Raw genomic sequence first — 24,228 nt, 5'->3', positions numbered from 1 at the left:
CAATGGTGTTATGTGTTTAGAAAGGTACTCAGGGAAACCAGATACCATACAAATGAATTCAGTGGAAACACATTTGCTGTAAATCCATAGTGGTCCACTTTTTCATATTTCAGTCATCTAGGGAAACTTTGTTTCAGCTCCATGTTGTTTCAATTCCATGCGTTAGCTTTAATTAGCTGTGGTATCGTGAGCAAATCATTTAGTTCTTCGGGGCCCTGGAGCCTCAACATAGTCCTCTAAAATGGGGACAATAAAACCTACCTCTTAAGTTGTTTGGGGATAAAATAAGAGGATGATAATAATATGTCTGGCACCTTGTTGTTGGTGAATAAGTTGTAGTGATTATTGCTTAGACTAATGGTGCTCAACAAGGTGATATTTGGCAATATCTGGAGACATTTATGTTTTTTACCACTGAGGCTCAGGGGTTGGGGGTGGTGCTACTGACGACCAGTGAGTAGAGCCCAGTTGCTACTAAACATCATATAATGCACAGGACAGCTCCCCAGAACAAAAAACCATCTAGCCAAAAATGTCACTAGTGCTGAGGTTGAGAAACCCTGATTTAAAATGTAACCCAAGCTGGGTGTAGTGGTATAGGCCTGTAGTACTAACTATTCAGGAGGCTGAGACATGATTGCTTGAGCCCAAGCCCAAGTCCACCCTGAGTAACATAGTGAGACCCCATTTCTAAAAAATAAAATATAACCCAACCATGAGTATGTTAATATTGTTCCCGTGTTATAGCACCCTTTTAAATAATGAGTCAGAGTTAATAATGGGGTGCAATAAAAAAGAGATCTGATACCTTCACAAGATCTCAGGGCTTGGTGAATGTAACTCCAAATCTTCCTGAAACCACCCTCCATCACCCACAGTCATTCCCACCGATAATTTATCTCTTCCTAGTCTTCTAGCCTTCAATTTCCTTGCATCTGAGATCCACTCTTAAACTCTTCGGTGACTTACTTCTAAGGAATATAATGTGGTAGCAGTGATGCATGTCACTTACAAGATTACGCTATATAAAGGCATTGTGGCTTCCTCTTTGCTGTCTTTCTCAGATCATTTGGTTGGGAGAAGCCAGCTGCTATATTGTGGGTATGGCAAGTAACTCAGGCTTTCAGCCAGTAGCCAGCAAGAAACTGAGATCTGTTGCCAACAGCCATGTAAGTTAACTTAGAAGTAGATCCTCCGGGGCCGGGTTCGGTGGCTCACGCCTGCAGTCCCAGCACTTTGGGAGGCCGAGACGGGCAGATCATGAGATCAGGAGATCGAGACCATCCTGGCTAACACGGTGAAACCCCATCTCTACTAAAAATACAAAAAACTAGCCGGGCGTGGTGGCGGGCCCCTGTAGTCCCAGCTACTCCGGAGGCTGAGGCAGGAGAATGGCGTGAACCCGGGAGGCGGAGCTTGCAGTGAGCCGAGATGGCGCCACCGCGCCCCAGCCTGGGCGATAGAGCGAGACTCCGTCTCAAAAAAAACAGAACAAAACAAAAAAAAGAAGTAGATCCTCCAGCACTAGCCAAGCCTAAAGAAAAAAACCTTCAGACAACTGCAACTTCATGAGATAATCTAATCCAGAATCACCCAGCTAAGACTCCTAAATTCCTGAACCACAAGAACTGTGAGATATTTATCTTATTATTTATCTGTTGTTGTTTTAAGCTCCTAAATCTTGGAGTAATTTGTGACACAGCAATAGATAGCTAGTATGCAATGTGAAGTTGTAATTAAGTATATAGTAATTGCAACAACATAAATTGATGATTGAATCTTGGAAACATTATGCTGTGCTTCCATTGACAGTAAAAAGTGGCAGTAAAGATGGATACTGCAAATTATATTTGTCTTAATTATAAGAATAGGGGAGAATAGTGTGCCACTGAAGTTTTCTTTTATGGAAGAATTTTAAACATGCACCATGTAGGGGTGGAAAGATGTGATACCTTTCCTCATCCATCATGAGTCATGGCTGACACTCTTATAACAAAAGAGCAGATTAACACAAGGAAAGCATAACAGATTTATTTAATCAGTTTTACATGACATGGGAGCCTTCAGAATGAAGGCTCAAAGACCCAGGAAAAGCTGCCTATTTTGATGTTTAGGTTTGATGCAGAGCAGACAGCCAGGCAGAAATGCGATTGGGCAAAAAGGATATGACCAACCTAATGGTAATAGAGAGGAGAAACCTGGCAAGATGTGTCTGTTCAAATTCTTCTTGGCCTCTCTGTGTGGTATTCCTTCCTCCAGGATACGGTGCAGGGCCACTCTGGAACAAAAGTCTTGAGAGCCACTATCAGACAAGGTAGGTCAGAGAACCTCTTTATGGCTGGCTCCTACAGAAAGACACGGCAAGATTAGAGTAATATTTCTAGATTTTATGACTGGCTTTGGGGGCATAGGGGCTCTAGTTTCTTCTTTTTTTTTTTCTTTCTGAGACAGAGTCTTACTCTGTGGCACAGGCTGGAGTGCAGTGGTGCGATCTCGGCTCACTGCAACCTCTGCCTCCCAGGTTCAAGTGATTCTTGTGTCTCAGCCACCCAAGTAGCTGGGATTACAGGCATGTGCCAGCACATCCAGCTAATTTTTGTATTTTTAGTAGAGATGAGGTTTCACCATGTTGGCCAGGCTGGTCTCAAACTCCTGGCCTTAAGTGATCCAGCTGCCTTGGCCTCCCAAAGTGCTGGGATTACAGGCGTGAGCCACCATGCCCAACAGTGGCTCTAGTTTCTGTGACCCATTTTGAAAAAGAGGAATTCTAGTTTCTATGGCTTGCTCTGGGGAAGAAAGGGGAGCAGGAGAAAGAAAGGCAGGAGAAGGTTAGAAAGATCTTCTGACCCTCTTTTCTTCAGTTCCAAGTATTCAACATGCCAAAGTGCCACACTTTGGGGTCTCATTTTCTGAGGCCCAATAATCATTACATTTCTTTTCTTTTCTTTTTTTTTTTTTTTTTGAGATGGAGTCTTGTTCTTGTTGCCCAGGCTGGAGTGCAGAGGTGTGATCTCGGCTCACTAAAACTTCCACCTTCTGGTTTCAAGCGATTCTCCTGCCTCAGGCTCCTGAGTAGCTGAGATTACAGGCGCCCGCCACCACGCCCGACTAATTTTTGTATTTTTAATAGAGACGGGGGTTTCACTTTGGTGGCCAGGCTGGTCTCGAACTCCTGAACTTGTGATCCGCCCTCCTTCGCCTTCCAAAGTGCTGGGATTTCAGGCGTGAGCCGCCGCACCTGGCCTAATCATTACATTTCTTTGAAGTCTTTCCTTAAAGCTCTTCCACCCTCATTTTCAGAATACTTATATAGCAGATCTGTGGTTTTGGTCTGCCTAGCGTTTTCTCCTTCTGGTAAGAGAACACCTCTTCTCCCTTTGGCATCTCCAGTCCGTGTTCGTCATGTGACTTCACTGGCTCTTCCTTAGGGATGGGTTATGAAATCAAACTTGTCAGTTGGGATCCTTTATATCGGGACCGACACAGATGAGCCAAGACGTTCTCTCTCAGGATTTCTTGGGCATGCTCTGCCCCAGGGAGTTCTGATAGGAAGGCTTTATTGACCACAGCTGAAGTGCTGTTACAGAAAAGCCTAGACTTCGGAGCAAATAAACTCAGCTCTCATCTCGGTTATCTGGTGGTTGGGCTGAGAGGAGAAAGGTGCTCCCCAAGCTTGGCTTCTCCAGCTTCACCGAAGCCAGGGACCCACAGGAGAGCGCCCGCGTTGCCAGCGTGAGCGGCGACCCGGTGTCGGCCTGGCGTCCCGAGCCTGTGCACTGGGCCCTTTTCTTTTTCTTTTCTTTTTTTCTTTTTTTTGAGACGGAGTCTTGCTCTGTCACCCAGGCTGGAGTGCAGTGGTGCGATCTCGGCTCACTGCAACCTCCGCCTCCCGGGTTCAAGAGATTCTCCTGCCTCAGCCTCCCGAGCAGCTGGGACTACAGGCACCCGCCATCATGCTCGGCTAATTTTTGTATTTTTGTAGAGTCGGGGTTTCACCATGTTGGCCAGGCTGGTCTTGAACTCCTGACCTCAGGTGATCCGCCCGCCTCGGCCTCCCAAAGTGCTGGGGCTACAGGCGTGAGCCACCACGTACGGCCAGCACCGGGCATTTTTCTTACTTTAGCCATCCCGTGTTTGAGGTTGCTGTCTGGGCTCTGCTCCTACCCGAGGGCACCCCTGGAGGAAATTCTCGAGGTGACCTGGGCAGGGCGGGCTGGGCGAAGACTCGCCCGGGGCCTGGAGGCGGAGTCGGGGGCGGGGCGCGCAGTCATCTGACTCGGTGACTCACCCGCGCCCGCGCTTCCTCTGACCCGGGCCGGGCGGGAAGTCGGGTCCCGAGGCTCCGGCTCGGCAGACCGGGCGGAAAGCAGCCGAGCGGCCATGGAGCTGTGCGGGCTGGGGCTGCCCCGGCCGCCCATGCTGCTGGCGCTGCTGTTGGCGACACTGCTGGCGGCGATGTTGGCGCTCCTGACTCAGGTGGCGCTGGTGGTGCAGGTGGCGGAGGCGGCTCGGGCCCCGAGCGTCTCGGCCAAGCCGGGGCCGGCGCTGTGGCCCCTGCCGCTCTCGGTGAAGATGACCCCGAACCTGCTGCATCTCGCCCCGGAGAACTTCTACATCAGCCACAGCCCCAATTCCACGGCGGGCCCCTCCTGCACCCTGCTGGAGGAAGCGTTTCGACGGTGAGCGCTCCCTGCCCGGCCGGGAGTTGTCCTGGGGGAGGGGAGAGGCGGACCACCCCGGGGCGCTGTGCAGACGAGAAACCGCTCCGGAGCGGGCAGGCGATCTGCCCAGCGCCACATGGACTGAACCCACGCTCTTGCCCCCACCCTCCTACTGCTTCTTAAGGGACACCTTGGGTGCTCAGGAACCCTGGTTTGAGAGCCGGATAGTAAGTGGAAGAGGGAGTTTGCTCTGAGGCCTTGTTGGGCAAATGACATGGACGGAGGGGACACCGGAGCTGGGGAGGAAAGTGACAGCTCCTTATTTGAAGGACGTTCAAAGGGATAAGTTACCCGAAGGGCTTAGACAAGCTCTCTTGAGGGACCAGGAATTCCCCAAAGCTGACTGTCATTTATAGGCCAGTTTTGCCCCCTTACCTCTCCTCACATCTCCTGGTAACAACTCAAATGGCAGAAGTCCTCAGTTTCGAGCACTGCCTAAAACTGCCCTCTCTCCTAAAATCTCTTCCATATAAAATGTGACATGTTTGCATCTGACTACGTTTCTGCGGTCAGTGGTTAGGCAGTATCCAACTTTGTTTCTCAACACCAATCATGTTGCCTGCTCTCCCTGCTTCTTCTTTTACAGACCCCTAGATAGCGCCTCTGTCTCTCTCACTCTTTGGCTGCAGACAGGGTGAGTTTTGTCATGGGAGTCGGCCAATCACACCATAGACAAGGCAGGTTCCCCTGGGGAGATGTTTGAAGAAGCCACACACTGTCCCTTCAGTGTGAGACCTGTGTAGGTGGGACTGTCTTGAAGGCATATCGTGCCCTGCAGAATTGTAATTTGGTGCTAACTGTACTGCCTCCTGGCATTCCCCAAGCCTGTCGCTGTACCCAGTGGATACTGTAGAGCTTAAGTGTGCTTGCAGGACACTGAACAGGTGGGGAGGGAATGTAAAACTAACTGAATAATGTGTTCTGACCCCAGATAGGACAGGTGCCTAGGCTCAAGCTGCAGAGGCCCAAGATGCTGATGGCAGAAGTGGTTCATTCTCTACAATCAGAAGGCTCATGGTTTCCTTCTGTTTTGTACAACTAAATGGGTATTATCAGTCTCTATTTTAGACACACACACTAATGAGCCTTTGGTATCCAATCTGCTAAGGCCAGAGTGGGGTTAAGATGTAGAACCAAAGTGTTTGGTTGCATTGGGATATTCAGAAAGATTGCATGGAAAGTACATGAAGGTTGTCTCAGAAGATCATGATTAGGGTTGGAAATCTTTTTAAAAACAAACACCCTTATTATGTTTGCCTTGGAGTTCAGCTTGTAGAATTGGATTTTCCTTCTGTGTCATACTGCTAAGTAAAACAAGGACTTGGTAATACGCTGAACTGACTGTGACAAGAAAGCATGGGTGATGTAAGTTAACAATAGGTAGATAACCAGGACTTAAATCAGCTGAGATGGTTCGAAGGCAAGGCTTGGTATTTCAAGGCAGGTGCAGGTGATTACCTGAAGAGTTTGCCTAACTCATGGCCTCTGAGTGAAGCAGCCATTAATTATGCCTGGCATTATTAGGAAGCAGGTCATAAAATGTGTTGGGCCTTATGGCTAAGACTTGAAGGCATGCATGTGAGCATTCTAGGAACTCAGGAGGAGCAGCAGGTATCTCAGAGTAAAAGCACAGTGGAGTTGGAAAGATTTGGAAATATGGGAGTGTTCACAAAGTGCGACGTGGTCAGGAACACACAGTCTAGGCCCCAGATTGTTCAGAATCACATAGCCCCTGTCTCTGAAGAGCCCAGGTTGTATCACAAACCTTGCTTTGAAACAGTATGCTTTTTGCAGGCAGAGTCTGGCTGTTAGATGCATAGCTGCTTCTTTAGCTTCTAGAACAGCGTTCATCACATGCTAGTCACTCATTTTTAAAAATAAACAAATAGCTTCACTCCTTCATTTCCTGGAAGGCTAACCTAACCCACATACCTTTGACATACTGCCTCACAGCCCTTTGAGTTTTCTGTTAGAATTTTACTACCTAGAGTCAAGGTTCTAAGCCAGCTTCCAACTCTGATCTCAAAGCTGCCAGCAGCTTTAATTTCTTTTTTAAAAAATTTTTAATTAAGGAAAAAATACACATAACATAAAATTTACCATCTTAACCTTTTGTAAGTATGTATTTCGGTAGTCTTAATTTCCTTTTTAATCTGTCAGGGTTTTCCTATGAGAAGGGCCCTCAACACCTACATCCATTCCATTCTCTCATTGGTTAACTTCCATACACTTCCAAACATGTCAGAACTTTCCGACCTCTTCTGCGAAAAAGCATAAGACGTTCTTACACATAAGTAGCATATATAACCTTCTGGCTTACCAAAATCTGTAAAATATTATTTAAACAATTGCCCTGAAGCCTATCTGATCTTTTTTATTTAGTGCCTTTACATTTTTATTTAATATTCTGATTTTTGGATACCAAAAACAATTGCTGTGAAGCCTATCTGATCTTTTTTATTTAATGCCTTTACATAATTTTTATTTAATGCCTTTACAGAATTTTTATGTATTTAATATTTAATGCCTTTACAATATTTAATGGCTTTACAGAATTTTTATTTAATATTCTCTGATTTTTGGATACCAACAAAAGGTACTTTTTTGTATTTAATATTTAATGCCTTTACAATATTTAATGCCTTTACAGAATTTTTATTTAATATTCTCTGATTTTTGGATACCAATAAAAGGTACTTTTTTTTTTTTTGAGATGGAGTCTCGTTCTGTCACCCAGGCTGGAGTGCAGTGGTGCGATCTTGGCTCACTGCTGCGATCTTGGCTCACTGCTGCAACCTCGGCTCACTGCTGCAACCTCCTCCTCCCGGGTTCAAGCGATTCTCCTGCCTCAGCCTCCTGAGTAGCTGGGATTAGAGGCGCCTGCCACCATACCCAGCTGATTGTTTGTATTTTTAGTAGAGACTGTGTATTTTTAGTTTCACTATGTTGGCCAGGCTGGTCTTGAACTCCTGACCTCGTGATCCTCCCGCCTTGGCCTCCCAAAGTGCTGGGATTACAGGCATGAGCCACTGCGCCTGGCCAACAAAAAGTAAATTTTAAAGGCTCTGGTGAGACTGCTGGACCTTCTTTTGGGGCTTTATATGTAAGCTAGGATACTTTTGCAGGAAGGTAACAGGAACTCTGACTCAGTCTGGCTCAAACAATAGGAAAACTTATTTCACACATTAGGATGTCCCAAAGTAGAGATGAATTTAGGGCAAGTTGACTAAGTGGCTCAACAGTGTTACCGGGGATCCATATTCTTTCCGTCTCTGCTCTGTCCACTTTAGTGTAGTGGCAACTAGTCCAGCTCTCACATACAGAGAAATGAAGTTTTCTTGTGATTTGCTCAGAACTCTCCCTAACCCCCACATCCTATCACTGGTCAGAATTGGTTTTTCATTCCCAAGAGTGATGGATTACCATGATGGTTTCATTATTGGTTCTTAACAGGGGCTTCATGTGTCACTTCAGAGTGTGGGGAAGCATTTAAAATTCCCATGCCTGAATCCCATTCTCATAGATTCTGATTCTGAAGGCATGGACGTTGGGATTTTCAAAAAAACTTCCCAAGTGATTCTAATGTACAGCTTGGGGTGAGAATCTCTAGTTGGACTTACAATGGGCAGCATGGATTTGAGGAGTTAACTACAATGTTACTAGCACATCTGTTTTAAAAATTTGGCTAAAATCCTTTTAAAAGGTGTTTACATTTATTTCGCAAACAGATATCATGGCTATATTTTTGGTTTCTACAAGTGGCATCATGAACCTGCTGAATTCCAGGCTAGAACCCAGCTTCAGCAACTTCTTGTCTCAATCACCCTTCAGTCAGAGTGTGATGCTTTCCCCAACATATCTTCAGATGAGTCTTGTAAGTACCTATGCAATGTGAGTGTATTATATCCCAGGTGCTCGCTGATGGACTTAAGTGCCAAAAACTGACTCCATGCTAGGAACCACTGTGAGTTCTCAACCAGTGAGTTTATGATTCCTATTTTAAAAATAACCTTTAAAGTCTGATTATAAAAGTAGTATATAGTCTTTGTGGAAAATTTATTAAGTACAGTAAATGCAGAAGAAGAAATAAATCACTCATAATCCCAGCAGACAGAATTAATCACTGTCATTTTAGCTGTATTTTTTTGCAGAGTAAAACATGTAAACATTTTACATAGACATAAATACAAACATGATAAGCATTGACATGAAAATGGCAGTAATTCTGTACATGTGCTTCTTGTATTTTTGTTGTATTTTTATATCATGCTTTTTTGCAAAATACATTATAAATTAAACATGAATTTCACTAGTTTTCTGTGATATCATTTTCAATGGCTGAATAATGTTCTGTCACTATATGGATGAGCTGACTTGGCTAATCTCTTTTGGCCATCTAGGTAATTTCTTAACTTTTGTCTTTGAAAACATCTGTATCCATGATCTCTATTTATAATCTAATTTTACAGAAAGATAATGCAGAGCTGGGGGAGAGGGTGGGTACAGCAGTTTCATTTGTAATCTGCTGTACAATATAATCAACATTTAGCTGTATGATTTTTGTTCTCGTTGTTGCCTAAAACGTTATTCTCTAGGGCTTTTCCCAAATTGTTGTAGAACAAATAAGTGGGCGTGCCATTTCTGTAGGGTATACTGCCTGAGAATAATGTGGAATTGCACCAAGGAATCAAAGAAGGGCAGTATAAGGACATGTGTAATATAAGATTCGTGCAAGAAAGAGCAGACAGGGGAACTAAGTGTAAAGATAGAGGCCGGACGCTGTAGCTCATACCTGTAATCCCAGCACTTTGGGAGGCCGAGGTGGGTGGATCACTTAAGGCCAGGAGTTCAAGACCAGCCTGGCCAATATGCTGAAACTGCATCTCTACTAAAAAATACAAAAAGTTAGCCAAGCGTGTTGGTGCGTACCTGTAATCCCAGCTACTCGGGAGGCTGAGGCAGGAGAATCACTTGAACCCAGGAGGCAGAGGTTGCAGTGAGCTGGGATCATGCCGCTGCACTCCAGCCTGGGGGACAGAGTGAGACAGTCTCAAAAAAAAAAAAAAAAAAAAAAAAAAAAGATAGGATGCCACAAATTTAGAGAAAAGAGCAACTCCATTACCCCCAGACTGCCTCACAGTTAAGTACATGTCTTCATCCTGCTGGTTTAGATGAGATTTCTCAATAATACATCTCTTTGAAAGAAAGCTTTCTTCCTCTTCAATTCCGTAGCTGTTCTTAGAAGAGAAATAGGAAAATTCACCAACATCAGGTATCATTTCAATTGATACTCAGCACTCAGACACCATGTGAAGTAGGTTTTGCAACCTGAATTCAGATGGAAATGGTCATTACGTTGCCAAGGAATCTTTGCTGTCCATTGGCAATACAGATAACAGATGGTAAATTCCACAAAATGAAATGTATCGAGACTAGAGAGTCACAGCTTATCTTTCAGTCAGTTCTACAAACCCTCTTTATTCTGAAAGGGAAGTTTCTTGAGACAAGGTGATTGTGAAATTTTCAGCTGAAGAATAAACTAGTTTTTAGTCTTTAAACTAGTTGATGATGATGATAAAAGTAACACATATGAATGGAAATAACAAGATATCAAATGTCCAGAGTGGGAGGACTTGTTGGAGGAGGTGACACATGTTAAAGCACCACTATTTATTAAAAATAAAAATATGCATGCCCTGAGAAGTGGACTAGTTTTTACTGCAGATAAATGGACACATAAATCAAGGAGGTTTGATGAAGTTTGCCTGTAATGTGAAGAACTGTCAATAAAACTCAATGTCCATCAATAGAGGAATGGCTAAATACACCTTGTCAATCTATACTAAACAGTATGATCACAACAGTTAAGAATAAAGAAGCAGTATTACTGAGAACACACATGGAGAACTGACAAGATAAACTGCTGAGCTGAACAAAGGAAGCTGTATAATTATGTGTAGAGGTGGACCCTGTTTATATATCAACACACGTGCAGGAACACACGCAAAAAGCAATACTATATTTTCTCCTTCCGTGTACATCTATGTCAAGCCTAAGAAAATGCCCGATAAGTATTTCCTCTGAGGAAGGTAGAGGGAGTTGGGTGAGTATCTCAAAGGAGATTTTAGCCTTATCTATATTATATTGCTTTTAAACAGAATATATAGATATGTCATTTGTATATTCACCCTCCAAAACAAATGTATTTATGGTGCAAAAAGATACAGAATGGGCTAACTGAAAGGTCAATGATATAATTCCTTTCACACTTCAGGGAAGTGATCATTGTTAACACTAATAACTTGGTTGTGAAGTAAAAATGGAAATTCTGTAGCTATGTGTCCATATATTTAGAAAACCAAATTTCTAATTGTTATATGTATTTTCCACTGAGTTGAATTACAGTCCTGTTTAATATCAGCCAGTTGTCAGCTATTAGAAAATAATTGGTATCAAGTATATGCAATATATTAATGTTTTTTAGGTGACTGTGCTATTTCTGGAAGATCTCAAAACTAGAATGTGGCAAAAAAATGTTTTTAAACAGTGACCAATGGAGCAGTGAGCTCTAGGTAGCTGATTAAGAATTTGATACAGGCTGGGTACAGTAGCTGACACCTGTAATCCCAACACTTTGGGAGGCTGAGGCCGGTAGATGGCTTGAGCCCAGGAGTTCAAGACCAGCCTGGGCAACATGGCAAAACCCTGTCTCTACAAAAAAAAAAAAAAAAAAAAGAAAAGAAAAATTAGCCAGGCGTGGTGGCACATGCCTACAGTCCTAGCTGCTTGGGAGGTCGAGGCTGCAATGAACCGTGATTGTGCCACTCCACTCCAGCCTGGGCAGCACAGTGAGACTCTGTCTCAACAACAACACAAGAATTTGCTATAGATGTAGAGGAAACATAATTAGACTATGCTCATAAATAGCAATATAGTTCTTAGCCTGGCATTGGCTAACTCATCTAATGGAGTGTGGTTATCTAATGGAAAAGGCTGTCTTGTCAGAAGACTATCACCTGAGATGCTCACACTACTGATAGAGCACTTTTGCCTACCTGCAGCTAACTATTCTGTGAGCATCTGAATGGTGGTGATGGTAGAAGGTGATAAACCACCCCAGAGGACACAGTATTAAGTCATTAATCTCCAGCCCGTCAGTGTCTTTGCCGTGGCAAAGTCCAAAGCTGTTACACCCTTTAGCTTTCAATCTCTTTACCATCTGTGGGTTTACTATGTGGTTGATTCCACTCCAGACCTCTCTAAAAGACTAAATGACTATTGGGCCAACCTTAGAGTGTGCTTCAAAGATTGAAAGATTAGCCTCTCACCAGAAGCAGCTAACTGGAGTCCCATTCTGGATGATGTGAATTTTTAATTGAGTGGGACAAAGCTGAACTAAGCTAAAGGGATTTGGAGAGTAAGTCTTAAGGCAGATTTGGATGATACTGAGGGAAGGTGGGTACAGGGCAAGTAGAAAATTCTGAAGGCAAAAGAGTGGAGATACTCTCTGGCCTTAAGGGGAGTAGATTTGAGTGACACCTAGGGCATTACCAAGGATTAGGAACTGAGGAATGTTTGCACTTTCAACTAAACTCTTAGCTTAACTAGGACCCTACTCTGTTGAGGAGAAGTTGGAGAGACTAACTCTCTTGGGAAAATGAGGAAACATCGAGATGACACCCAAATTCCCGTTCTGAGTGACTCAAGTGACTGGATGGTGGTGCTGTGACTCACTGAAATGAGGAACACAGAAGACCAGCAGGTTGAAGTGTGCGGAGGAGGGAGGGAAGAGTTCTGTTGGGGCATGTGGAGTCGAAGGAATCTGCAGGACATCCAAATGGAGATGTACAGGAGGCAGTTAGAGAAATAGGTCATGTGCTTGGGAGAAAATAATAGTCCAGAAATATCAATGACATGTTTAGGAAACTTATTGTGTGTCATTGAGGGATTAACAAAACTGTGTGTGTGATTTTAAATCCTCAATACAGATACTTTACTTGTGAAAGAACCAGTGGCTGTCCTTAAGGCCAACAGAGTTTGGGGAGCATTACGAGGTAAGTTCCATGCAGTTTCATTGTTACTTTCCAGTAAAGGAAAATTTTCAGTTGGTGCTTTGTGAAATTAAGCACAGCAAAACTTTGCCGCCTTAGATCCTTTACAGAATGCTTTGTTGTGTAGTTCCAAAATGATTTCCATTGAACATGTACTACATAAAGCATGGGAGAGGTCAGCACAGTGGCTCATGCCTGTAATCCCAGCACTTCGAGAGGCTGAGGTAGGTGATGATTGCCTGAGCTCAGAAGTCTGAGACCAGCCTGGGCAACATGGTGCAACTCCATCTCTACAAAAAGTACACAAATTAGCCAGGCATAGTGGCGTGGACCTATAGTCCCAGCTACTCTGGAGGCTGAGGTGGGAGGATTGCTTGAGTCCAGGACATTGAGGCTGCAGCGAGCCTAGATCACACCACTGCATTCCAGGCTGGGCAACAGAGCAAGACCCCTGTCTCAAAAAAATACAAATAAATAAATACAGCATGGGAGAAAACTCATTTGACCTCTCAAAAAATGTTTGAAGGTTATTACATTCCTACAGTGCTGTAATTCATTGATGCTCTTGGGACTGTAATGTTTATAGCACTACACATGGCCCCAACCTGTCCTGATTAGGGAATTTTGTTTCAGCTATCACTTCTGTTGACTTCAGAAGCAGGCATCTCTCTTCCCTAATTTTAAATTCCTGTAGATTTAGAAACATAACTAAGTTTGTATAAGGAACAGTGTCAAAAGGCAAATATTATGCTATAGAGTTGGTTAGAGGCAGTGGGCAGGGAGTAACTTGAAAAGCTTCTCATGAGAATTTCAGGGTCTGAACTTCAAAGTTTGACCTCAGGACATTTGCTGTTCAAAAGTTTCTTTTACCTTTCTTTCTAGGCAGATAAGATACTGTACTGACTTCCAAATAGCAGAGTTTTTAGAAAGGGAATTTAAAAAAACATGAACTAACCAAATTTAGTCATTAAAATAAAGGCTTGGGGTTGATCATAGTCACTCACACCTGTAATCCCACCACTTTGGGAGGTTGAGGCAGGCAGATCACTTGAGGTCAGGAGTTCGAGACCAGACTGGCCAACATGGTGAAACCCCATCTCTACTAAAAATACAAAAAAAAAAATGAGCCAGGCATGGTGGCGCATGCCTGTAATCCCAACTACTTGGGAGGGTGAGGCAGGAGAATTGCTTGAACCTGGGAGAGGGAGGTTGCAGTGAGCTGAGCTGGCACCACTGCATTCCAGCCTGGGTGACAGAGCAAGACTCCATCTCAAAAAACAAAATAAATAAAGATTTGGAATCTGACTCAGAGTGTTACCTAAAATAATCATTGTTATGCTATATATTTTATACCATAAGATTATAATTTTATTCAAAATAGAATACGAAAATATCTAGATATTTACTACAAATGTAATTTTATTTATGTATAATATTAGTGATTTTAAGCTTTTATTAGTCCAATCTGCCTGTCTCATCTGTGTCTGCTAAGGAGAAGAGACGCTTTTTTTTTTTTTTTTTTTTTTGAGACAGAATCTCGCTCTGTTGCCCAGGCTGGAGTGCAGTGGTGAAATCTCAGCTCACTGCAAGCTCCGCCTCATGGGTTCATGCCATCCTCCTGCCTCAGCCTCCCGAGTAGCTGGTACTACAGGCGCCTGCCACCACGCCTGGCTAATTTTTTGTATTTTTAGTAGAGACAGGGTTTCACTGTGTTAGCCAGGATGGTCTCGATCTCCTGACCTCGTGATCCGCCTGCCTTGGCCTCCCGAAGTGCTGGGATTACAGGCATGAGCCACCGCGCCCAGCCAAGAGACGCTTATTGATGTTTGTTCTGATCCATACCAAAATAAAGAACTCTAGCAAGGCTGGGCACAGTGGCTCACGCCTCTAATCCCAGCACTTTGGGAGGCCGAGGCGGGTGGATCACTTGAGGTCAGGAGTTGGAGACCAGCCTGGTCAACACGGTGAAATCCCATCTCTACTAAAAATACAAAAATTAGCCGGGTGTGGTGGTGCACGCTTGTAGTCCCAGCTACTTGGGAGGCTGAGGCAGGAGAAGTACTTGAACCCAGTAGGCGGAGGTTACAATGAGCCGAGATCGCGCCACTGCACTCCGTCCTGGGTGACAGAGCAAGACTCTGTCTAAAAAGAAAAAAAGAAAAAAAAACCACTCTTGCGAGTATGCAGTGACTAGATTTCTAGTCCAAGAAGTCCGTATTTTCTGTTTACCATCAGACTTTCAGAGTAATGTACTCTAAACTGATCATTATTGAATGTAATGTCACTTAACAGAAACTTTCAGAGTTATTCTTCCCAGCATGAACCTGTACTTGATGAGGTTGGGGAGAGAGGAAGGCGTAGCAAAGATGACTGAACTGTTCTTAGGTTAAAAATTCCCTGGCTATATAGCCGTCAGCTAGAATGAGGAATCTGAATAAAGTCAAGGCCAGTTAGAAGAATTAGCCTGTCAACTAGTATATTAAGGGAATAATCCACTTGAGTAAAAAATGTTCAGAAGGTAGTCTTTGCAGCTATAAGTAAAATGCTGTATATTGTAAATTGGCCTTTATTTATAGTTTCATGGTTTTTCCAGCCATTTTTCCCTGTTACATTTAGATACCTTCTAAAAGTGACTATATTTGATTATAAAAATTCTTTCTCATTATGCCATAAATTTATTAAGGAACCAGTATTTTATTAAATTACTATTCTTCTTTTGTGTATATTGAAACAACCCCCAGGGTATGGGTACAATGAAGTAAAGCACTTTTATTAGATGAGTAGAGAAGTGCAATGGATTTTTTTTTTAATTTGGCTTTGATTTTAGAAATTATGGTAGAGGGTGTAGGTATAACAATATATTTTAGAGGATAGAGGTATAACACTATATTCAATTATATTTGCCTTACCTGGTTATGAGTCTGTTTGAATAATATAACTTTTGTCATCTCAATTTGTTAATTTATAAATTAATGCAATAAATTTTACTTTCCTCAGGTTTAGAGACCTTTAGCCAGTTAGTTTATCAAGATTCTTATGGAACTGTAAGTATGATTATTATATGTTATTAAAAATTGTTAGACAAATTACTAATAGAAAAAAATGTAACCTGTTTAGCTATTGCTTCCTGAAGATTTCACTTCCCCAGATATTTGTCTTAGCCGGTAAATGTAAATTTCATACATTTTTGTTGTTCTAAATTAATATTTTATGAAATGCTTGTATAAATGTAGTCTTCATTGAGTTCAAGACAACAGAAAATTCTAAAACTAAATCAAAATTTTATTTTGTCATAGTTCACCATCAATGAATCCACCATTATTGATTCTCCAAGGTTTTCTCACAGAGGAATTTTGATTGATACATCCAGACATTATCTGCCAGTTAAGATTATTCTTAAAACTCTGGTAAGTAATTACTTCATTCTAATCTATTGTCTGTTCTGAAGATGTCTCCTTTATGTTGTAACTTTATGTTGGTTACTATTGTGTAGGTTGGAACAGGGGAATTTGTATAAGCACTGGGCATTCTTTCCTCAGTTCCTAGGGAAGTGTATTTCCTCAGCTGTGACGTGGAGGTCCCCTTGAGAATCACCCTCCTGTTTTCAGTGCAAGAGCCACGTATAACATGTATTTAGCCAAGACTGTTAAGAGAAGGACAGTTTAAACACTGCCCATTGGCCCTTTACATATACTCCCATTTGTCAAATCATGTGTCTAGACTTTTGGTTAGGAATACATGGCCACCCAGGTGCGGTGGCTTACACTTGTAATCCCAACAGTTTGGGAGGCCGAGGCAGGTGGATCACCTGAGGTCAGGAGTTCGAGACCAGCCTGGCCAACATGGCCAAACCCCATCACTACTAAAAATACAAAAATTAGCCAGCCGTGGTAGCGTGCGCCTGTAATCCCAGCTGCTAGGGAGGCTGAGACAGGAGAATTGCTTGAACCCTCCCCAGGTGGAGGTTGCAGTGAGCCGAGGTCACACCACCGCACTCCAGCCTGGGCGACAGAACAAGACTCTGTCTCAAAAAAAAAAAAAAAAAAAAAGGAATACATGGCCACCACACCATACTTCTAGTTAGTGCCCTTTAAATTTTGTGACCTCCTCTTACTTTTTTGGTAAGTGGCATTAGAAAGGAGTCCGGGAGCTCCTTTATACCTAGGGAACTATTCCAAAGGAATATGGAACCTCAGGGGTGGTATGGGTTAGGAAGAAGGTTGACAATAACTGTTTTCTCCTATGGGCTTTTTTTTATTGGTTAATCCCCACCATCACCTGCCAATTTGTAGGGGTGGGGAGGTTTCCTCCCATGTTTTTTTGCACCTTCACTTGATCATTATGATGACACTATGCTATTTAAAAATTATTATTATTATTATTATTTTTTTTTTTTTGAAACGGAGTTTCGCTCTTGTTGCCCAGGCTGGAGTGCAATGGCACGATCTTGGCTCACCGCAACCTCCACCTGCCAGGTTCAAGCAATTCTCCTGCCTCAGCCTCCCAAGTAGCTGGGATTACAGGCATGCACCACCACGCCCGGCTAATTTTGCATTTTTAGTAGAGACGGGGTTTCTCCATGTTGAGGCTGGTCTCGAACTCCTGACCTCAGGTGATCCGCCTGCCTCGGCCTCCCAAAGTGCTGGGATTGCAGGTGTGAGCCACTGCGCCCAACCAAAAATTATTATTATTATTATTTTTTTTTTTTTCTTTTTAGTTGAAGTCTTGCTCTGTCGCCAGGCTGGAGGGCAGTGGCGCAATCTTGGCTCACTGCAACCTCCGCCTCCCGGATTCAAGCAATTCTCCTGCCTCGGCCTCCCGAGTAGCTGGGATTACAGGTGCACGCCACCACACCCAGCTAATTTTTGTATTTTTAGTAGAGACAGGGTTTCACCATGTTAGCCAGGATGTTCTCGATCTCCTGACCTTGTGATCTGCCTGCCTCAGCCTCCCAAAGTGCTGGGATTACAGGTGTGAGCCACCACGCCTGGCCTAAAAATTATTTTTACATTTACATTAATACTCTGAATTTTTTCTCCAAAAGACACTCTTGTCACTTTTTAGAAATAGATGCTTAGTGTAAAAAGTTTAAACAATATAAATGTGCATAAAATAGGCAGTCATCCCATAATTTCATTTGCCAAAGATTGACATACATTTTTATGTCCTACTTGTCTCATTTTAGACTTAAAAAATGAATATACTAGGTGGGGTACGGTGACTCATGACTGTAATCCCAGCACTTTGGGAGGTGGAGGCAGGTGGATCACTCAAGGTCAGGAGTTCGAGACCAGCCTGACCACCATGGTGAAACCCGTCTCTACTAAAAATACAAAAAATTAGCCCGGCGTGGTGGTGCACACCTGTAATTCCAGCTACTTGGGAGGCTGAGACACAAAATCGCTTGAACCTGAGAGAGGGAGGTTGGAGTGAGCCAAGATTATGCCACTGCGCTCCAGCCTGGGCAACAGAGCGAGATTCCATCTCAAAACAAACAAAATGAATATATTAACATATACAATGTGACTTTTTAAAAAACTTAAATGAGACTGTACTTTTGCTACCCCCCACCCCCCCTTTTTTTGTGTGTGAGACAGAGTCTCGCTGTGTTACCCAGGCTGGAGTGCAGTTGGCACAATCTCGGCTCACTGCTACCTCCGCCTCCTGAGTTCAAGCAATTCTCTTGCCTCTGTCTCTCGAGTAGCTGGGATTACAGTGCCCACCACCACACCCGGCTAATTTTTGTATTTTTAGTAGAGATGGAGTTTCACCATATTGGTCAGGCTGATCTTGAACTCCTGACCTCAAGTGATTTGCCTGCCTTGGCCTCCCAAAATGATGGGATTACAGATGTGAGCCACCACACCTGGCCTTTGCTACTCTTTTAACAGTTGAATATTTCATTTTATTTAGTCTCATGCTGATGGACATCTAAGTTAATTAACTATTATCATAAATACTACTGCAGTGTTCTTTTATACATATATATTTGTACACTTGCTAAGATTATTTCTGGAGGATAAATTCTTAGAAGTGAATTTCTGGGCTTAAGATGTATATATTTTATTTTTTGGTACATTTTAACTTTTGGTATATACTGTCAGGCTGCCTTCTAGACAGGTCGGTCATAGCCACATATGCTTGGCCAACAGTGCGGTACATCTTTGCCATGTTTGTTGCTGGTCTAATGATAAAATATATCTCCTTGTTTTAATGTGCACTTCCTTGCTTTTTAGTGAATATAACCGTTTTTTTTTTACATATTAATTATTTGTATATTTTATATTATAAACTGTAAGTTTCCTTTTTTTTGAGACAGTCTTGTTCTGTTGCGCAGACTGGAGTGCAGTGGCATGATCTTGGCTCACTATAATCTCTGCCTCCTGGGTTCAAGTGATTCTTGGACCTCAGCCTCCTGAGTAGCTGGGATTACAGGCATGCACCACCACACCCGGCTAATTTTTTGTATTTTTAGTAGAGACAGGGTTTTGCCATGTTGCCCAGGCTGGTCTCAAACTCCTGAGCTCAGGCAATCTGCCCACCTCGGCCTCTCAGAGTGCTAGGATTACAGGCATGAGCCACTGCGCCCAGCTGTAAGTTTATTTTCTATGTTTATTTTGTTGTCTAGAATGTGAATACCTTCTTTATTGGTTTAATGTTTTAATGTTATAGTTGTCTATAGATTGTGCCACTGATACTTTTATATTTGCTTATATATATCTTATTTTTAAAATTTAATTAATTTAAATTTTTTATATTTAAAAAAAATTTGTGTAGAGATAGGGTCTCACCATAATGCCTCAAACTCCTGGTGTCAAGTGATCCTTCCACCTTGGCCTCCCAAAGTGTTGGGATTATAGGCATGAGCCACCACACTCCACCTTATATTTATATTATATACTTACCCATCATATGTTGTTGTGAATTTTTTCTACATTTCTAAATTTGTTTTAATAACTGTGTTTATAATGCCTGTAGACATTTACATTTTATTTATTTATTTATTTATTTATTTATTGAGACAGAGTTTTGCTCTTGTTGCACAGGTTGGAGTGCAATGGTGCGGTCTCAGCTCACTGCAACCTCCACCTCTCGGATTCAAGTGATTCTTCTGCCTCAGCCTCCTAAGTAGCTGGGATTACAGGTGCCCGCCATCATGCCTGGCTAATTTTTATATTTTTAGTAGAGGCAGGGTTTTACCATGTTGGCCAGGCTGATCTTGAACTCCTGACCTCAGGTGATCTACCTTCCTCAGCTTCCCAAAGTGCTGGGATTACAGGCGTGAGCCCCCATGCCTGGCAAAATTTTTTTATTTTTATTTTTTAGCAAAGAACCCTGCTAACTTTTTTTTTTTTTTTTTTTTTAAGAGATGGGGTTTTGCCACATTTCCCAGGTTGGTCTTAAACTCCTGAGCTCAGGCGATCCACCTGCCTTGGCCTCTCAAAGTGCTGGGATTACAGGCATAAGCCACCCATGCCCAGCCACAAGTTCTTTAAAGGAGTAGTATATTTCAATGTTATCCTTTCTATCATTTTTGGCTTTGGGAAGTATGCTGAGAATCCTTCTCTACAACAAGGATATAAATATAAAAATAACCTCTTAAATTTTATTTTAGTATCATTATACTTTTTCTTATTAAATTCTTGATTCTATTAGAATTTACTTTAGTGTATCAAACCTATTAGGCATTTTAATTTTACTTCCCAAATGGTTAGCCAGTAATCCCCTCATTTCTGAGCAATCTACAATTCCCTATTGCTTTCAATGACAATTACTAAATACTAAATTCAGTTATAGTTATTAAATACTAAATTCCAATAAATACGGAAGTTACTTTCTGAAGTCATAATCTTTACTAGTTTATCTTCTTGGGCCAGTACATGTGGTTTTAATTTCTATAGCTTTAGCAGTTTTTATTTTTGTTTTTGTTTGTATTTTGAAGTCTTAAACTTAGGGAAAAGTTGTAAATAGTGTGCAAAGATCTCCTATATACTCTTTACCCAGATACTCCAATTTAAAATTTTTATTGTATTTATTAAATATTAAATTTATTTAAGCTATATATTTGCTTTATTCTCCCTCTCTAAAAATACGTTTTCTAAACCACATAGGCACATATGATGCATCAATACCCCCTTAATATTTCAGGATGAATTTCTTAAAAAAAGGACATTTAATAACTTCAGTACAACCATCAAAATCAGGAAATTGACATAATACTGCATCTAATATGCAGACCCCATTCAAATTTCGATTGTTCCAACAATGTCTTTTATAGGTTCCACATCCCATCCAAAATCAGGTGTTCCATTTACTTGTATGTCTCTTTGGCCACCATTAATCTGCAACTGACTATCTTTCCTTGTCTTTTAAGACCATGACATTTTTGAAGAGTATAGGCCAGTTGCTTTGTAGAGTATGCCTTAGCTTGTCCATTTTCCAGAAGATAATATTCAGTTATGCATTTTTGGCAGGAATAAAGCAGAAATGATGCTGTGTTCTTCTCAGTGCTTATCAGGTGACACAATGTCTTATTTATTTCATTTCTGGTATTGTTCACTTATAACTTGCCTAAGATGTCATCTGCCAGGTTTCTCCACTGTGATGTTAATTAAAAAGTATTTTGTACTTAACAAGTAATTAAGTATCTTGTAGGAAGAAATCTTGAGACCGTGTAAAATCCCATTCTTCATCCGGCGTTCACTCACTAGTTTTAGCATCCACAGATGGTTCTTGCCTAAATCAGTTATTACTAAGGTGGCTACCGAGTGGTGATGCTTCTAATTCCATCATTCCTTCTATCATTTATTACTTGGCATTTCAGTGTAAGATAGAGCAATTCCTTCTCTTTTATTTAAGTATTCATTATTTTTATCAGTGTGGACTCATGGGTTACTATGTTATTCAGGATTGTAATCTGTTACTTTCCCTGTTTTTTTGTTTGTTTGTTTGAGATGGAGTTTAACTCTTGTCGCCCAGGCTGGAGTGCAATGGTGCGGTCTGAGCTCACTGCAACCTCTGCCTCCCAGGTTCAAGCGATTCTCCTGCCTCAGCCTCCTGAGTAGCTGGGGTTACAGGCATCTGCCACCACGCCCAGCTAATTTTTCTATTTTTAGTAGAGATGGGGTTTTGCCATGTTGGCCAGCCTGGTCCCGAGCTCCTAGCCTCAGGTGGTCCACCCGGCTTGGCCTCCCAAAGTGCTGGGATTACAGGCGTGAGCAACTGTGCCCAGCCACTTTCCTTGTTTAATAGTCAAATTATCCCAGCTTTGGTCACTGGAAGTCCTTCAAGTTGCCTCTTATATCCCTTGCAGTTTCCCTTTAATTTTGGAGCACTTTCTTACTTTTTGGCACATGATGTTCCAGGCCTGTCTTCCCTGTCCCGGTCTTTTCTGTGTCCTCAGACTTTTCTTCAAGGAACGCTTTTAGTGGTGAACAACATTTTGAAACCAATATCTAGGCTCTAGGTGTGCTCATTGCTACTAGGATGTCATTGCTTGTAGACCCTCTGAGCAGAGAGAGCTAGAAAACGTGTGTACCTGTGTATGTATACATTTGCATGAATACACACACATCTTTCCCTATTTCTATATCTGTTTATATCAGGAGTTGGCAAACCATACCCCAAAGGCCAAATCCAGTTCACCATCTATTTTCACAAACATGGGGTTTTGGTCTCACTGTCACCCCCAGGCTGGAGTGCAGAGGTATGAGCTCAGCTTACTGCAGTCTCAACCTCCCAGGCTCAAGCAATCCTCCCACCTCAGCCTCCAGAATGGGTGGGACTATAGGCATGTGTCACGATGCCCAGCTAATTTCTTAAAAATTTTTTAGTAGAGATAGGGTCTCACTATGTCATGCAGGCTGGTCTCAAACTCCTGGGCCCAAGCGATCTTCCTGCCTCAGCCTCCCAAAGTACTGGGGTTACAGGTGTGAGCCACTGTGTCTGGCCTCACAAATAAAGTTTACAGGAATATAGCCACGTACGTTTGTTTACATATTGTCTCACTCTACAATTGCAGAGTGGAGTAGGTGTAACAAACTCTATGGCTTGCAAAGCCAAAATATTTACTGTCTAGCCCTTTATGTAAAATGTTTGCCAACCCCTGGTCTGTGTTAAAAACCATGAGTTTGTATTAATAAGCTCAATTCCAGTTAACACCTATATTTCTGGCTCCCTTCTCTAAGAGTGAAAACCCTCCTTTTATCCTCAATATATTTATCTGCACAATCCCCTTGTATGTAAAAGATGTCCTAACTCCATCAGCCAAATCCCTTCAGCCTTGATGAAGAGGGAGTCTTTAAGTTTTGATGATCTTGTTGGACAAATCTTCTCCCTTATTGTTTTTCATCTTTTAAAAATAGTGTTTATATTTTATATAAATATTATATTGGTTATTCCTCTAGAGTATATATAAAATTAATAACTCAATTTGCCCAAAAATTTCTCTGGGGGAATTGTATTGAGTTTGCAATGAAATTCTTGGTTGGGACTCAAATTTCAGAACTGTGGGAATTATAAGTCCTGGTACTTAAATGAATGCTCCATTTTTCCTTTGCTCTATTCCCAAACACAGTGGCAGCCAAGAACCATTTTGCATTCTTGGCAGACTGCTACATATTGGGAATCTTGCTCTCCTCCCATAGAGCAAAGTTACAACTCACCGTGTAGAATAAATACAACATCTCCAGAGGCTTTTTGTTTACTGATGTGTCATGTGAAGTATATATGATGAAGAATTTCTATTTCTTCTCATTCTTTCTTTGCTTAAAGATAAATTTTAGCTAGGTGTGGTGGCTCATGCCTGTAATCCTAGCACTTTGGGAGGCCGAGGCGGGTGGTTGGCTTGAGCCCAGGAGTTCCAGACCAGCCTGGGCAACATGGCAAAACCCTGTTTCGACAAAAAATACAAAAATTACCTGGGCATGGTGGTGGGCGCCTGTAATCCCAGCTACTCAGGAGGCTGAAGTGGGAGGATCACTTGAGACTGGGAGGTCAAGGCTGCAGTGAGCCAAGATCATGCCACTGTATTCCAGCCTGGGCAATGGAGTGAGACCCTGTCTCCAAAAAAAAAAAAAAAAAAAGAAAAATATTAGTTTTAAAGGAAGCAGACATATTGGAAGCAATTCCAAATGTAGATAGGTAATATGGATTGTATATGATATCTGCAGTATATAATTTTTAAATATGTTTGCTTGCAGGATGCCATGGCTTTTAATAAGTTTAATGTTCTTCACTGGCACATAGTTGATGACCAGTCTTTCCCATATCAGAGCATCACTTTTCCTGAGTTAAGCAATAAAGTGAGTAAATTGTATTGTACTCTGTCTACAAAAACGTTGGGTATAGTTTCACTACAAGTTTGTAGCTTAAATGTTTGTTCTTATGGATAGAATCAAAGTGTAAAAATCAGATGTTTATGGTTTTTAATTTTTTTTGGCTGTGACTTAGCATTT

The 24,228-nt window shown here is 42.1% G+C and overlaps 2 protein-coding genes across 3 annotated transcripts in view; one reads left to right on the top strand and one right to left on the bottom strand.

The window, feature by feature from the left end:
* The first annotated feature begins 4,080 nt into the window (after positions 1–4,080).
* The window catches only part of HEXB (hexosaminidase subunit beta), a 36,366-nt gene continuing 16,218 nt past the window's right edge, over positions 4,081–24,228 (top strand). The window contains exons 1-6 of one of the 2 annotated variants that reach the window (XM_031003293.3): positions 4,081–4,679; positions 8,450–8,595; positions 12,710–12,775; positions 15,770–15,816; positions 16,069–16,179; positions 23,974–24,075. In XM_031003293.3, coding sequence (XP_030859153.2) covers positions 4,381–4,679; positions 8,450–8,595; positions 12,710–12,775; positions 15,770–15,816; positions 16,069–16,179; positions 23,974–24,075 — 771 coding nt within the window. In that variant the 5' untranslated portion in view covers positions 4,081–4,380. The remainder of the gene's footprint in view (positions 4,680–8,449; positions 8,596–12,709; positions 12,776–15,769; positions 15,817–16,068; positions 16,180–23,973; positions 24,076–24,228) is intronic. The other variant, XR_008673310.2, reaches the window with a different exon arrangement.
* The window catches only part of GFM2 (GTP dependent ribosome recycling factor mitochondrial 2), a 63,532-nt gene continuing 62,571 nt past the window's right edge, over positions 23,268–24,228 (bottom strand). Inside the window, exon 22 of the transcript XR_010131747.1 lies at positions 23,268–23,829. The gene's annotated coding sequence lies outside the window, so the exon portion shown is untranslated. The remainder of the gene's footprint in view (positions 23,830–24,228) is intronic.

The sequence above is a fragment of the Gorilla gorilla genome, chromosome 19 (assembly GCF_029281585.2).
Source record: "Gorilla gorilla gorilla isolate KB3781 chromosome 19, NHGRI_mGorGor1-v2.1_pri, whole genome shotgun sequence".
Taxonomy (NCBI): domain Eukaryota; kingdom Metazoa; phylum Chordata; class Mammalia; order Primates; family Hominidae; genus Gorilla; species Gorilla gorilla.
The sequence above is the reverse complement of the archived record's forward strand: the minus strand, read 5'-3'. Positions and strand labels throughout refer to the sequence as shown.